The sequence below is a fragment of the Fringilla coelebs genome (assembly GCF_963513975.1).
Source record: "Fringilla coelebs genome assembly, chromosome: 1".
NCBI lineage: Eukaryota > Metazoa > Chordata > Aves > Passeriformes > Fringillidae > Fringilla > Fringilla coelebs.
Window position 1 is genome coordinate 96,358,312 of NC_140028.1, and position 17,210 is coordinate 96,375,521.

Genomic DNA, 17,210 nt, shown 5'->3' on the forward strand with positions numbered 1-17,210 from the left:
ATTTAAAGGACTTTGAGTAACTTATAAGTGTTTGGAATGAGAAGTAAAATGAGAAAAGAGTATGATTTTTAAATGGGAGGGGGACAGGAATCTTCTTTTGGAGGCATGCACGAGAAATGTATTAGGAATATGCACTGGGGACTCCCATAAAAGCAGACCTGGGAGAGCAGAGCCAGGATGCTTGTGGGAGAGGTATTGCCCAGGGCAGGGGTAGGGACAGAAGAGGGAATTATGGTGAGAAGCCTCCAAACTGGAGAAAGCTGAAGAGACTGTTGGGGCACAATAGAGCATGCAGATGATGGGGTTTTTTCTTCAATAGTGTCTGCTTGCTTCTTTCCTCTCCCTTCTCAGAAATGAGAAATCACACAACTCCTAGAGAGTGCTGAGCCTTGAGCTCCTCTTCTGTTTTAGAAGACCCACTGTGTGTGGTGGGACAGCAAGGTGGGTTCAGGGCTCCCCAGGAGGCTCCAGGCAGCTGCCTCTTCTGGTCCTTGTGTACCGAGGGAGACACCTTGATACACGGTGGTCAGAGCAGACCTCTGGACATCATCGAGCCCAATCATTCCCTTCAAAGCAGGACTTCCAGTGACACCAGGTCTGGTCAACTGTGGCTTTGTCTACTCAAGTCTTGAATAATTATTAAAGTTTTTTCTTGGGTCCAACCCAAAAAGAAAGTTGCAGTCCAGGGTTATGTACTTGTAAATAGGGTCGAGGATGTTCCAAGCAGTAACATGGGGTCTTTTTGTCCATTAACAGTGGGAAACACTTTTTTCTTATCCATTTCTCTGCCTTGGCATATTTTCATTTTTGTCACATGCATAATGGTACTATTTGTTGAACAACGCCAAGGTAACACTGAGCAATTCCTAATTCATTTAGTATGCGCATTTTGACTTGCCTTGGAGTCAAAATTAATGTTTGTTCCTCCTCTGTTTTCTAGTGATGCTCCATTGCTTGAGAGAGAAATTTGATTGTTTTTCTAAATTGACTATCCTTTTCAAAAATATCTGTCTTTATTAGTAAAGCATTAATCATTATTAATCAGGATGATACCATTGGCAGAGGCAGCTAAATTTGGCATTTGAAATCCTAGAGCAGGACTGGGAATGTAAAATGTTGTGAATGAAGGAGATGTATACCCTCATCTATCATTTTCTTTTTTTAGTGGGATTTCTGCAGGGAATACCAAATCATTGACTGACAATTACAGTTTCTGAAAGTAATTTTTTTTCAGCATGTGATTTCACTTTTGACCATTTTAATGCTGAGTAAAGATGTACAGCATGAGAAGAGAGTACAAATTCCTAAAATAGTGTAAGTTGGTTTTGTGGAAAAAATTTAATGTTCTGAAAACAGCTGTAATAATCCTACAAAACCATTGTGAATCATTGAGAAAGAATAAAATGTAGAATAATTTTGTTTCTACTAGACCTTGTGATTAGGAATATATCACATGTTGAGGCTACCTCAACACAAAATAATTTGTGACCAATTAGAAGGTTTGCAACATGAGTGTTGTTCTATTTTGGTTGTTGCTAATTGATTAGTGCTCCTTGTGTTACTCTTTCTATTTTTTCCTGTCATCACCCACCCCTGTTGGAGGCAACAACCACTCAAGCATGAATGTCACCATAAAAGTGAGTGGTTTTCCATTGGTTTTGTCACTTGTTCCATTGAATGCACTATCCTACACATCTAGTTTTCCTTTTAGCCTGGTTAACAAATTATTTTTATAATCAGATCAGCCATACAGGAGCAAATGAAAAAACTGCACAAAAATTGTAGACTTGCTGAATAGAGATCTAGGCAGAGCCCCTTCCCAAACCTACCAACAGCTATATTTTGTGGACATGAATTCACTCTAGCTGCTCCAAAATTCTGAGTCCTTCAGCATTCCTTAGACCTGAAGGGCAATATTGCTTTGCTTGATAGATGAGACTTTGCTGTAAATAAAAGAGACTTTTCTTATATTCTTTCTAGAGAGCTGGATGGTGTTTTTCATTTACTTTCAGTGTTTTGATACTCTGCATTGCAGGGTTCTTTCTTACATTTTCCAGTCTTGCCTTCAGGGACAAATCATGCAGTCGTGCTGCTTACAGTCATGCTGCTGCTTCCCTTCTTGGTCTGAAAGGGCAACAGTGGCTGCCCTTTGAGAAAGCCATAACTGCATCTTTCCTCTCTTGGTGAGGAATCTCATCTCTAATCTCATCTCTATCTGACTCTCATCTCTAATGAAAATAGCAAGTCATCATAATTTGATAGAGGATTTTCATATGTTCCCTTCAGATCTTGCTGTAGTCAACCTAATGTGTGTAAGAATCATTATTGTTGTAGCCTCCCTTTATACACCTGACATCTGCACATTTCAATGTGGTCAGGTGCTGCATCCTACAGCTCTCCAATGATTCTCCAATGCTGCCTTCACAGTAATGATTCTTATTACTTCCCTGGATTGCATGTCATTTGCCATGCACGGCAGACATTATCTGTGAGCTTTTTATTCACGTATTGTAATTGTGTTTGCAGGCTGTAGGAGAACTAGCACTGCTCTCTGGAAGAGTCTGTCAGTACAATTTTTGCTTGATGGTTTGTCTGGATAAGTTTGACTTTCTAGGAAACAGAAGTCTAAACCCAGTCTCTGCTTAACAGTTTTGGAATTTACCAATCCGTTTCAGCAAAATGGTGGAGATCTTCTTTAATGTGTTTACTGCAAGAGAAGCTCCAGAGAACATTTAGTCCTTATCAGACATTGTAAATTTCTTATCCAGAGCAATATTTATGAAATTCCAGCATCACTTTTGCCATCTTAAGCATCAGAGTATTTAACCATCCATCCAAATTCCTCTCTTGTATGAGTTCTCTGTTACTTGAGCAGTGGTCAGCTCCTTTTATAACCCCAGTTTATTTATCTCAATGCAGTAAATCAACTTTAGGATATTAGTAGAAGTCAACAGAGCTTTGTAAGATCCACTAGGGACAAAATACTTGTTTTGGATTGTAACCCAAAATTTGGGTTACCCAAATACAATTCTGCTGCAGAAATAGAAGTATACTTAATTAAATCAACATAAAATTTAGAGTGAATAACCACTTTTTAGTGATGCGAGATGCTTTGATTAATTGGAAATGGCTATATGTGTAAAGTGTCAACAAATATTGAAGTCCATAATATTCTTTGCCATATCCTTGGTCTACATTGTTACAAATGTAGAGGAGAGCTTAAGTGAGTCCTGCCTTTAGACTCAGATTTCTGGCAGTAGCTCTGTTTGGGGTAGACTGCAGCCCAGATCACTCTCACTCACAGGTTCTAAATAATGATCAATCAGGTCTATTACAAAATTATTTATTTAATTAACAATTATTTATTTATTTATTTAATTAATTAATTAACACAAATTTAACAGACTAAGGCTTTAACAGATGACATACTACACAGGATAAACAAAAGAAGCACTACTACCAGATAACACACAGTGCACAACTGAGGTACCTAATATTACAGCTGGCAAAGAAACTGTATGGATTAGGATTCCATGTAGCTTACCATCCGATTGCTGATGCGGCACACATAGGATCCTTCCTCTCAATTCCCAGGAATGTAACTGCAGAACTTGCATCTGAACTGGTGGGAGAAGTCCTGCTCATTTCCAGGGTGTGTGTAAGACGCTTCTACCTCCGTGAAAATTTGTATAGCTTCTATAGTTAGTGAAGTAAAGTGTCTCACAGTTGGGAATTCCTAGCTTATCTCCCTGCATCTCACTCTCAAGGTGAGATATTTATTGTCAGCTGGAGATCTCACCTCCCTGGTGCCAGAGATAACTCATTGCTCAACATCTGTCCAGCCTGGGTTATGTCACCAATTCTTGTGAGGGGGAGAATGTCCAGAGCTATGCACCAGCTGACAGACATAGCAGATAAGCTTTTCTGTGGCAGGAGGGAATGTTCTGCTACATATATATAAGAAGAGTAGGAAATAGAGTTGGCTAACAGTCCTTAGCCTCAAGACAATGTGACCACCACAAACACATAACAGAACTTTTGTTCAAAGTTCACCAGGGAAGTTCTGCAAAGTTTAACTTATTACTTCTTTCAATGTGTCTTCCAGAAGAAACTGTTAAGATACAAAAGCCTTTGGATAAACTTTGAGTATTTTTTAATGGCTTTATCTGGTGAATGTGGGCATGTTAGCAACATAAAAGCACTTGCTGATGCCCTCTTCTCAGTGTTAATTTTTGCTCCTTATTTATTTAATATTGATTAAAGAAAGGGAGGATGAGGTTCAGCCAAAATATGCATTTCTGTGACATCTTGCAACTGCCATTACAGTGGCTCTCGATTGTCAGATAACAGAATCACAGAATAGTTGAGGCAGGAAGGGCACTATGGAAGTCATCTGGTCTAACCACCTTGGCTTCCAGGATGAGATCCTTCATTACTTTCAGGACCCAAGGTGAAACTGACTGGCCTGCAGTTCCCTGCATCCTCCTTCTTGGTTGGAGAAGGGACGTTTTCTTTCCGCAGTCTTGTGTCCCTTCTCCCAGTCACCATGATTGACTGCTAGGAGTGGCTTTACAGGAGCATCTGACAGCTCACTCAGTGAGCTTGTGAATGTGTCCTGTCAGGGCCACGGACTTACATCTCTCCAGTTTCCTTAATTATTCACTGACCTAATCCTCTTCCATCAAGGGTACTCCTTCCTTGCTCCTAGCCGCATCCGTTGTTGTCTGGGACCTGAGATTCCTGAGTCAGATCAGATGTGGTTATGTGAGTTCACTCAGACTATTGCCATGGCTGAAACTAGCAGGTCAGATGGAGAAACTTGGAAATGCATTTTAAATGGCAAGCACTTTCTGGGTGAAAATACAATAAATGAATGTGTGCATGTAGGTTGGTATCTTGAGCAGGTATCTATGGACCCCTTACAACACCTAAGAACAGCGGCTGCAGATTTTCCAGATGGTACCTGCAAATGGGCCAGAGTATGTGGAAAAACTACATGGGCCTTTATAGTCAATACTGACAAAATCCATAATATTAGAGACTCTATTTATGCAGGTCAGTCACCCAAGCTAAATATTTCTCTGTGAGGATAGCAAGAAGATGTGTTTAGCCAGGGTTTTGTACTGATGCAGTTCATTAAAGACATTGCCACACTGCCTAAGATGCCATTAAAACTGTGCTTACTGTTCCACTGAATTTGACAGTGGATAAATCCGTCATCTACTCTCACTGCTTAATAACCAGCTGTCATAGTCCTTGTAATGTAACACTTTCATTATATCCAGGAAGAAATAGAATACACAAAAGGATAGCAAATGATCCTGGGAAGTCTTTCTCAGACAGATAAATGCAGCTAAGAATAAAGTAAGTTGCTATTATTAGGACTGTAGTGTTAATCAAAAATATGGACAATTATATGTTCTTGAGGCTGGCTTTTTTGGTTTGCTTCTTCTGGTTTGCTGTGGGGGTTTGTTTTTTGTTTAGTTTTTTGGGTTTGTTTAGTTTTTTGGGGGTGGGGTGTTTTTTTAGTTGTGTTGTTTTGGGTTTTTTTTAGTGCAGAAGACTTAAAAGAAGACACCCACACAGTTTGCAGGAGTTTGAGTAAAATGGTTCGTATTATTTATGCAGCAGACATTTTAAGGAAGCAGATTAAGAGAAGATTGTCCAGTTTGCTAGTTTAAAACTTTGAAAAACGGCCACACACTATACCACAAAACTGATGTTGCTTATGCTTTCTTTTAGGAACGTCTCTTGATGAGCCTTTTGCCCAGGAATGTTGCAATGGAAATGAAGGAAGACTTCCTGAAGCCTCCTGAAAGGATTTTCCACAAAATTTACATTCAAAGGCATGACAATGTTAGGTAGGATTGATGCAGCCCATGAAATAAACTTAAGAACTAAGAATATTTAGTACAAGGACAGTGACGAACTGAATTGCACTCAGGTTTCAGGGATAAAAAAACAAGCAATAAAGTGGAGATTTATCATTTTTACAGAGTAGAAGAATGGGTGCACTAGGAAGATTTAATAATCTTCTCAGGAGATAAGCCTGAATCAATAAATGTCTTAGAATAGTAGTGCTGGGAGACTGACAGCTTTTTCCAAATGACTAGTCATTGGTTTTTGGACTGTATTATGCTTTGGATGAACAGGAGTATTTATTCTGCATGGTGGTTTTTGCACATTTATATTTTTTTGATAGTAAGATTAATTACTTCTAAATTAATAGATTTTCCTGGGTAATAGCATGGAAACACAGAAAGAAAGTGTGATGTAAACGTAAAGAAATGTGTATTTGTCTATATCACATGAGCATTACCCCCCAGAGATTATTGACTAAGGCTCAGTTCTACTTCTTGCTCTTGTTCAGTATTTGACTGTGTGCAAGTGCTGTCATTTATACTGCTTTTTCTTGAAGTGCATTCTTAGTTTTTATTCTTCTTTGCCTCCAAAACAAATTCCTTAAAGAACTTGTCTGTGTTTTATCACACTACTGCCAAGTGCCTTGCATCCACATCAAAAGCAGCATCAAAGAAGTTCAGTTGATGTCACCCTTTTACTGAACAAGGTGCAGTGTTAGTAAGTGATGCCAGAGAGCTGCCTTGATTTGCATGGTGTACTCATGTAGCAAAAGAGTAAATTCCAGCACCTCCTCCTCTCCCTCCTCCACTGCTGAGTTTCTTCTCTCAAGATTTGGTCTACCTCCCATTGAGCTGGCTTTGATATATGCAAGGAGCTCTAAGTTGTTGCAACTAAAAGCATTTCTGTCACTAAGGGAATCAGAGATGTCTGTAATGGGAGTGTTCAGCAGACTGCCAAATTAGGTCAGTTTTACGCTGTAAAATTTAACACTACTGAATTAAAAATTAGTAGTTTACTTTGTGTTAATGGTTAAATCTTGCATAATATTAATCTCATCATTTTGCTTACAAAACTTGGTCTTTAACAATCAGTTTAAAATTGGTTCTAAGTGCACACTACCCCAAAGCTGATGCTGAAAATGATGATGTTGTTTACAGTATCTGATGGTTTTCTGACTTGAGAGCTCCTGAAGGACACATTCAAAATCTAAGTGAGCTGTCTTACTCCTTCACTTTCCCTTGTTTATGTCACATGGTTTTATTCTGTTGCACTCCTCACCAACACCATTTGCACTTTTTTTCACTTTCTTGCCAGTCTTCCATCTTTGAGTGATAACCTGCCTGTCTGTTTGCAGTCAGCTTTTCTAATCAAGTCTCAGGTATGCCAGGTTTTGATGCTCAGGTGTCTTCTACTTTAAGACTTTGGTGATCACATTCCTTAATATACTTATAAACATTGTGTTTAAAAAATTATGTCCTCACAGTGATATGAAACACATGTATGCGACTGTAGGTCGCCCTTATATTCAGGGTCAAGGTAAGGCTGATAATTATATCATGATTAGTATATTTATATCTTGTATGTGTCACAAGTCTCTGCATTCATTACACTGTTCAGAGTCATCTTAGAAAGCATTGCTTTGCAGATTATAGTGCTTCTGAGTCCTCTCTTTTGCTGAGATCTTTTTGAAATGTAACCTCTGGAGTAATCCTTTTCCTACATGAGGTTTTTTTTTTTACAAAGCTGCTAAAACTTTGTGGCTTATTCACTGCTTTGATGTGGAGTTCATGAAAGTTTTTTGAATCAAAACACCCTGTCTGGAGAGGTGAATTAATTCTCTGACCTTAAGAAGGTACTTTTGGGGCAAATGAGCCCAAGTAAGATGGGGTCATTTTAATGTCACAGGTAAGATCCTCAGGGAAGAGAACTGAAAAAGGCAGACCTCCCTTCACCATCTGTGCTTGCTTTTTATTTCAATAATGAAACTACTCTGTAATTATAATGATTAAAAAATGGGGTGAAATCATGTCCAATAAATACCCAGCAATCTGTGGTGAGCACATCCCAGTAGGCCAGAGTTTCACCTCAGAAGTTTTGTGACTGTGCAGATCTGAAGGATGAAGGAGAACCCCCAGCAGGTGCCTCCCTGACACCAGTGTGAAGAACAGCACTACAGCATCCCTTTGGCAGGGCTGCTGGTGGTCAGTGCCCATAATAAGCGCTTGCTTTACCTTCTGAAGGAGATGAAAACAACTTTTTTTTTTTTTCTTCTGGGTAGTGGCAGTTCAGTGCTATAACAGGTAAACCTGAGAGATCATTCCTATATTCTTGTGAATTGTCCTCTTCACATTAAGTGTTCTGAAAAGTGCTGCTATTAAAACAAACCAACAAAAGTCCCTCTATAATTCTATATTCCAGGGGGTTTTAGCTCCAAAGCTATACAGTGGAAAATAGAAAATGAGCTGCACTTTTCCTTTTGCAGTGCTTTCTTTTTCTCCCTGCAAATACCTGATAGTATCAGAGCAGTATTCTTCAGAAAAGATAGTCTGAAGGAAGCAGACATGCAATTAGTGGATTACATGATTTTTCCATTCCTTATCTGTTGAAAGACCAACAACAAAAAATATACCCTCATAAATATCAGAGGGCATCTGTTTCAGTCTTCTAAATAGCTGCCTGAAAAAAAAGGGCAAAGAATATTTAATCTTACATGTGAAAAAAAGACATTCATACAGCTACTTTCTTTACCTCCTCCCAGAAAAGCACGTTACAGTGGAGATACACATACCTCTATAAGAAGTGAATGATGGACAGGGGAAAAGTACTGGCATTTTTCAGATAACCATGGCAACTGCCCTGGTTTATAAATTAGTTGGTGAATATTTTACCAGTTACCCAATAGCTGTTGAATGACTGCCTGCAACTCACTGTGCTTTGGAGGAGAATGTGTCATGCTTTGATCAGCTCTTCCTAGATCTGTAGTACATCTGCTGCCTTGTAAAGTTTTCAAACAGAATTACTGTGCAGTAAGAAATTAGAGCATGTGTTTTAAATGGAGACCAGTAACCTAATGCAAATGCACATACAGGATATGCAAATACACATCTGATATAGCATTTGCCCAGTGAGGACAATAAACTCAACAATCAGAAAACTGAAATAATTACAACTAATAAAATATCTGTGATTTATCAGAAGGAAATAATCTGTATACAGTCCACAAGCTCTGTTACAGTACACAGGCTGCAGTACCAGTGGTTTTTACTGGGGTAGTCCCAGACAAGGACACCATGAAAGATGTGGGAATCAGATGTCAAGCTCCATGTAAAGGCTACCCAGCAGACCAGCTCTTCAGTGGTGCTCAGAAATATGTTTTGTACCATGGAGACATGCTTTTTTGAAGATTAGGTTAAGAAATTTAAGATTCATATTTCCTTCTTGCCTTATTCATATAGGGCTCTGAAATTTACAGATCACATATGCAGGTACAGCATCCATTGTAAAAACTCACTAGTCCTGACTAAAGCTCTCCATGGACCCATAATTCAATTATGAAACTTTCAAATTGAGTTTCAGCTCAAATATGTGCCCTGTATGGAAACCTCAACACATTTTGTTGTTTATCTCTTTTGGAATGGATGTTAGATATTCATGAAACTGTTTAAACTCATGGATAAATAAGGATATGGCTGGCTTCCTATATTAACACACAACTTCTTGCCTCATCCTATGACTCAAACAATGTTGAAGAGATAAAAAGAAAGTGAACATTGAACAGCTAAAAATTTCTTGGGCCTCAGGTACAGCAGTTTCATTTAGCCTTATTTTTACAAGCATGAAATAGAACTGGATACTCTGTAAGAAGAGATATTAATTTTAGGAAACACACTGCCTGATTTCAAAGCTACTAATTAAAAGATTCCTTGTGGCATTTTAGAGGTTCTTAAGGCTCAATCTGAAGCCAGAACACAATCTGCAGGTATTTATGAGCAAATATTTGTGGTCTGTCCTGTCTTTCAGGAAACATCAGACCTCAAATAATTTTTCAATTTAACTTAACTATTCCAACATTTTAAAAAGCTGTGATCATGATGTCTATGATCAGACTTCTATATCTAGTCTTTCTGAACTTGTAAGACTTCACAGTGAACTAATTTTCATAAATTATTATCATGTAAAAAACACTGCTTCCCTTTGTTTTTATTTTTAACAGCCCTCCCTTTGTTTTTATTTTTAACAGCCCTCTTTAATTTCAGAGAGCAGTTTCTTCTAAAACATTGAAGTGAGTCACACATAAAATTATTAATGAACTTCCCTTATGTTTCACTTTTGAGGCAAAGAGTCCTACAGTTTACCTTCTGAGGCACTGTGTGCCATTCAAATACCATTTTTACTGTAAGTTGTACTTTAATTAAACAAATGGCCCAAACAAAAATAAAAAACAGTGCATTCAGCCCCTCCTTATTTTGTAGAGTACTTGTTTATACAAGTGCCTCTATTGAAAACAGCAGGACTATTCAAGTGCACAAAGCACACGCATGAATACTGTTAAAACCGAACACTTACTACCTACAAGCTGTCAAATCTCTTGTGTAACTTGGCAGGACTTCTCCTTCTGAATGCCTCCTAGAGTGACATACAAAAGAGTTGCTCTGTCAATACTCACACTTGGGAAGCAGCTTAAACCTTTTAAACCAAGCTGCAGGCTTTCTGCACTCACTTCCTGCAGGTGCAGCTGCTTCCCGCTGTGCTGCAGGAGGGCTGCAGTCACTGTTCAGGTGCTGGCTATGCCTGCCTGCAGGGATCATGGGGGGAGAAAACAGGAATACACAAGGTCCTGGAGTGATAACTCTGGGCTTGGTAACACAGAAATGTTTCAGATTGTCAAGGAGTATGAGATAATGATGGATGTAACTCATATGCCAGTGCTGTACCAGTTCCTCTCTGTGACAGAGGAGAGAAATGCCTGTTTATACTGTTTCCTTTCCTGAACTTGCTCACTGTACTGCTGCTTGGCTTTTGTTCAGAATTTATATAATAGAACAGGTTAGAAAGAGCTGTTGGTGTTTCAAACCAAATAGTCCAGGTAACTTTAAAAAAAGTCCTCTGGAAACTTTCATTAAACACTGGAATCATATAATCATAGAATGGTTTGAGTAGGACAGAGCCTTTAAAGATCATCCAGTCCAGTCTCTGTGTCTGAGTCAGGTTCATCTTTCACTACATAAGGTTGCTCAAAAGCCTGACCGGCCCAAGCTTGAATATTTCCAGAGATGGGGTATCCGCAGCTTCTCTATGAAACCTGTTCCACCCTCCTAGTGAAGAATTTATTCCTTGTATCTAATCTAAATCTACCCAGTTTTAGTTTAAAACCATTCCCACTTGTCTTATCAGTAGAGACCCTGATAAAAAGTCCATCTCCGACTCTGTTGCATACCCTCTTTAGGCTCTGGAAGGCTGCTATGTCTCCCTGGAGCCCACTCTTCTCCAGGCTGAACAGCCACATGTCTTTCCTGAAAATTCAGGTGGGGTCTCATGAGAGAGCAGAATCACCTCCCTCCACCTGCTGACCACAGTTCCTTTTATGTGTGGCAGGATACATTTGCCTTTATGGTCATCCACCAGTACCCCCAAGCCCTCCTTTGCAGTGCTGGTCTTAATCTACTAATGCCTCAATTTGTATCCAGGTTTGGGATTGCCCCAAGCCAGGTGCAGGACCTTGCACATGGCCTTGTTGAACTTCAGGGGGCTGGCACAGGCCCTCCTCTCCAGCCCATCCAGTCCCTTTGCACAGCATCCCTGCCCTCCAGTGTTGTCAGCCACACCACATAGCCAGGTGTCACTTGTAGGTGCTGCACTAACTCCCTGTGTCATTAGCAAATAGGGAGTGGAATGAACAGTCAAAAGAAAAGCACTGCATTTCAATGATTACAAATCTATATTTACACATTATCTATTATTTGTGCTTTGTTGCAGTAATCTGTGGGGAATGCAGTCATACAAAATTTATATCGATTTTAGTTTAGGTTATGTTTTAGTTAGTTTATATGTGTTTTCTGTGTGTAGTGTTTAGCAGGAGCCCTTCATTGGTACCTGTAGATGTAATTCCCTGTAACACTTTACTTGAAAGAACTGTCATTACAGTATTTTTTTTTAAAGTTATGTTTTCAGAAATCTAGATGCATTTCATTAAGAAAGAAGGAGGTATCATAAGATCAGAGGCACAGGCACATTGCAGCAAGAAATGTTCTACAGCAAACTAAACTCCTCTGAAGAAGTTTATTTGTAAAATTGTTGACTTTTGCAGTTCCATAACCCTCTTCTTCAGATTATGTATATTTTGAAATATTGGGACTATAATTATTTTAAAATCATTTTGTTTTATTGATAACTTAAGCTATTTGTATATAAAATATTATTCATTAAAAAAAAATGGGTTGCTTTGTCAAAAATAAACCAATTTCCCTATGAAATGTAGAAGGTGACTGTAAAAACAGGCCACATTTTTAGTGGGGAGATCTTAAGCTACACTCTAGGAATCAATTAAAAACTGATTAAAAAATTTTTAGCTAAATGCTTTCACACAAATGAAACCTAAAAACTCCAGTAGTTTTACACTTCTTTTACTAGATGAGAGTAAGAGCAGTAGGACTGGAGGGTAAGCAGTCAGCCTTGCTATGGTTGTGTGGAAGAAGAAAGACAATACTAATCCATGTGTAGCTGTATCAACGAGTGGTTATTGTGGTTATCCATGAGCAGGTGTTAGAGGAGCAATGGAGATCTTAAGTCACAGAAAGAGTAACCATTTTACCTTGGGAGAGAAAACTAGTGAAAAAAGTGTGCCTTGCATCTCAAATAAAGCAATCAGAAGGAAATATTTCTAACTAGTCTCGTTCTGCTGCTCTCTTGCATTTCAGTAACACTCACTCTGCGTTCTCTCAGTTTTTGTAAGCAAGCAGGCAGCAATAGGAGCAAGCAAGCTCTAACCCAAGGCAGCACTGCTCCTGAAACACAATGGCATCACACAGACTTTTAAATCAAGTTTACAGCAGAAATTTAAGAAAGCTCTGCTCAACAACTGGTTATTTTCCCCCCAAGGATATATTAGAATAATACTATGCTGTTGCAATTTATGATTGCTAACAACTTGTCTGTCTAAAAACCAAAGTGATTTCAGTTTTTACCAGATTAGCCAAATTTCCTAATCCTGTGAATTTACTGATAAAATCCTGGTATGATCGGTAAGTCATGGTTTTGCTCACTCAGACCATGGGACTCAGTTTGCCAGGCCTGGTTTACTAAGGGATTATCGGGCTCATCTGACAGAGAGATAAACTGTCTTGGGTCAGGGACTTGCCAGACTAGTGCAGGGACCTTTAAATCAGATTAGTCAGGGGATGGGGGCACCTATCCCTTCCAGTCCTGACATTCAGGTGTCAGCACCTCTAATGGATGCCTGGAAGAGTGCAAAGGCACTCCAGGTACCCCAGCCAGTGAGCCTGCTGTGTCTGGGTACAGCTCAGACCCCTCTGTACAAATGCATGCAGTATGGTGAAAAAACAAGAGGAACTACAGATGTGCACTGGCCTGTGTGGATGGGAAACCATGGGCATGGTGCAGACGTGGTGGGATGGCTCCTATGACTGCAGCTTTTAAGTGGAAGGTTTAGGGTTTTCTAGCAAAGACAGGCGAGGGACATGAGAAGGCGATGTAGTCTCCGTGTCAGCAACTAGCTGGAGTGTATGGAACTCTGGGGAAGGATAAGGATCCCGCCAAGAAGAGCTTGTTGGTGAAGAGTAGAGGGAGGGCAGGGACAGGGGATGTATCGGGGGGGTCTGCTCAGGAGGATGGTGTGGATGAAGCCCTCCATAGGCAAACAGAAGTGGCCTCATGCTGGTCCTCATGGGGGGGTTTCAGCCACTGTGATGTCTGCTGGAGGGACAGCACAGCAGGACATAATCCCCAGGGTTCCTCACACGTGCCAACAGCAATTTCTGTACACAAGCAGTTGAAGAGCCAAGAAGAAGGTGCTGTACTGGACCTTGTGCTCACCAAGAGCGAGGAGGTGGTGGGGAGTGCACCTTGGCTACAGTGATCACAACATGATCACACGTACAACATTTGAGAACCTCAAGGCAGTGGGAAGGGTACATAGCAAGCTCACTTCCCTGGCAGACTTTGGCCTCTTCAAGGACCAGCTGAGAACAGTCCCATGGGATGGAGCCCTGGATGGCAAAGGGTCCCAAGAATGCTGGCTGAATTTCAAGGATCACCTCTTCCAAGCTCAGGAAGATTGCATCCAACAAGGAGGATATCAGGCAAAAATGCTAGGAGGCCATCATGGATGGATCATGAGCTGCTGAGCGAACTCAGAGTGAAAAAAGAATCTTTCAGGAAGTGGAAATGAGGGCAGGTGGCCTGGGAAGGAAATGGGAATTGTACAGGAAGTTAGGGACAAGGTTATGGAAGCCAAGGCCCAGATAAAATGGAGTCTGGCCATGGATGTTGAGGACAACAGAAAGGGCTTCTATAGATATGGTGCAAGCAAAAGAAAGACTAGGGATAACTTCAGCTCTCACCAATAGGAAATAGAAGACCTGGCTACACTGGACAAAGTTCTCTTTTCTCAGCTAGGCTGAGGTTCTCAACTTCTACACCTCATTCTTCACTAGCAAGTGCCCCAGCCATGCCTCCCTGGTGAAAAAAGACAAATACAGGGACTGAGAAAATGAACATCTTGAGCCTGCTGCAGGAGAGGATCAGGTTCAAGACCATCTAAGGAGCTTGTGTGTGCACAAGTCCATGGAACCTGACTAGATTCATCTGTGAGCTCTGAGGGAACTGGCAGATAGTGGCTAAGCCACTGTCTATCATATTTGAAAAGCCATGTCAGCGAGGTGAAGTGAGGAGTCCCTAATGATTGGAAATATGGAAATATAACCCTGATTTTTAGAAAGGGGAAAGCAGAAAATATGGAGGCCCGTAGTCCAGCCAGTCTCATCTCTGTGCCATGCAAGCCCATGGAGCATTGCTGAGCCCTGGGTTGTGAGGCAGCACCAGGGTACCCAGCCCTCCCAACCAACGCCTTCACATTGCTTGTAAAGAAGAGCAGTGTTTGAATCACATGCGTGCTGAGTGAGCAGAAGTAACATTTGTTCTTTGTTTTCCGTTTCTTCCCACTTTCATTTCTCTTCTTTCATTAATAGTTGTATTCTAAAGGAGACTGGTTTTTTTTGGTTTTTCACCAAAGTGCCCAATGGCATTATTAATTCTGTGGAATCAAATTGTATAATTGTGTGGAATTCAAGAAGGGACACTTTCATCCCTGTTTGGTCATTAAGAGAAACAATTGTTAATTGGTAGCTTCTCAGTTCTTATTTCTATATATGCCAGCATTTACATTTTTAAAAATAAAATTACTTGGCAATCATTATGAAGTGTTCCTTTGTATACCATACAATTATGAGGAATCTTTCATGCATAAATAGTTTACTCTAGTTTAATCCTCTCCGAGGATGTGAACCTCCATAGCAATTGCAGATTAAGTTACTGTGAAGCAAGAGTACTTTGCTCTTGAATGGGTATATCTGGAGGAGTGATTAATGTGCTTTAGCATTGATGTCACTCCTGTAGCTGCTTTGTTTTAACTTTTCTGAGTATGTTAGACGTGGCCTAAATTTAAAGCTTTCACTACTTTTGTGTGAATAATATATCCAAAATAGAGGAAAGGGAATTTCAGTGCCAATGTGGGGACTTAAACTTTGAGAATATTTGAATAAATTTGGCCATGGAAACAGTTCGGGTTTATGACTGGAATTCTGGCACTGTATATCTTATAATTTCTCTCTTTAGTACCATCATGATTTCATGGCCATAGTAAGAATTCAAATCTCATCTCTCTTGTCATTCCCTATGACTGACTTTGCCATCTCCTCATAAAGGCCTTCTTGTCCTTTACTTCCCAAAAATCCAAGCAGAACATGAGGGGAAAAAAATTTATTGCATCAGTTGGGTAATTTGACTCCCCGTCGCAGACCAAGATGCTACTCTAATTTTTTTCAGATGTACAATGAGAGTGTGTGTTGGTGCTGCCCCACAATACTTGTAGTACAAGTAGTGTGGGAAGAGGCTATAGATGGACACAGATGGGTGAAGAAGTAGGAGAGATAATATTGGTCAGTTGACTAGCTAAAATAAAATGAATCAGCTGTTGAGTTTCAATGCCATTTTTTGAATTGTGGAGCTCTGTGTGGGTGTGCTCTCCTCAGCACTTCCACCCCTGGGAACAGACCATGGAAGCAGCAGTGCCAGTTGCACTTTGGGTAGTAGGGAAATCCCCTGCTTCTGCACTGGCTGTTTCTTACCACTGTTGCTGCAAAATCAGGTCTAGTCACTGGCATTTCAGCCTACTCTCAAACAAAGTGCAGCGGTTACTATGATTGTAACATATCATAGTGGTAAAAAGGAGATTTTTCATTCATGAAAGGCAGAACTTCTACTCACAGCATTTCCCCATCTGTGCCATGTCCAGACATGAAAGTTATACTTTGCGTATTTTAAGTATGCAAAGTATACTTTGCATACTTAAATATGCAAAGTATACTTGCATATTTATTGTATTAAAAGAGTTGGGAATTTTGTAAAAAAAGGAAGTGTAACAATGATCATATTACCTAACCTATTCCATAAGCTTTAAAATGTATACATGTAGGTAACTACAGTATTAAAAAGTTCACAAGCATAATTGAACATCAGTCTCTCAACATACAGTAATTACTTATTTTTACCTAGATTTTCAATGGTGTGTTCAGTTCTGTATTGGGGGCACTTTTATGGACTTCACATTTTTGTACAATGACCAGTGTTTTGAATCAAGTGCTGAGGACAAAGTATTCTTTAAAAGTTTAAAGGATTAGCAAGGATCTCATACTGATACATGTATGATCATTATGTATGATGCCTACTAAGGCACCCATACGTAAAACAACTTTCTTCTTAATGGAATGATTATGTAGGAACCAGTTTCCTATTCTCTGTGTTTCACTAATAGAGAGGTTTTGTTATCAGTGTACATGTTAGTGATGTAATGGTTGCTCTGTTACCTGTTAAGACACAGAACATCTCTGGTTTGTATGTATATAGATGTTCCTCATTGCTAAAGACCTTAGTACTGAGATGGCATTGTTATTACCTTAAAGGCCTAACCCCCCTCCCAATGCCATGGGTTGTGGGGTTTTTTTACAAATGGACGTTGTTGGTGCTGCTGGAAATATTTTTGTTACTCTATGTGTGGTTAGACAGTGAAAAAAAGTGGACCTCCATATTTGAAATGGAAATAGAAAAGTAAA

At 39.8% G+C, this 17,210-nt stretch overlaps 1 protein-coding gene across 1 annotated transcript in view; it reads left to right on the forward strand.

Moving 5' to 3' along the window:
• The window catches only part of ADCY1 (adenylate cyclase 1), a gene marked incomplete at both ends in the record, with an annotated part of 143,433 nt that overhangs the window by 57,324 nt on the left and 68,899 nt on the right, over positions 1 to 17,210 (forward strand). Inside the window, one exon of the mRNA XM_084226822.1 lies at positions 5,743 to 5,861. Within this exon, the coding sequence (XP_084082948.1) occupies positions 5,743 to 5,861 (119 nt within the window). The remainder of the gene's footprint in view (positions 1 to 5,742; positions 5,862 to 17,210) is intronic.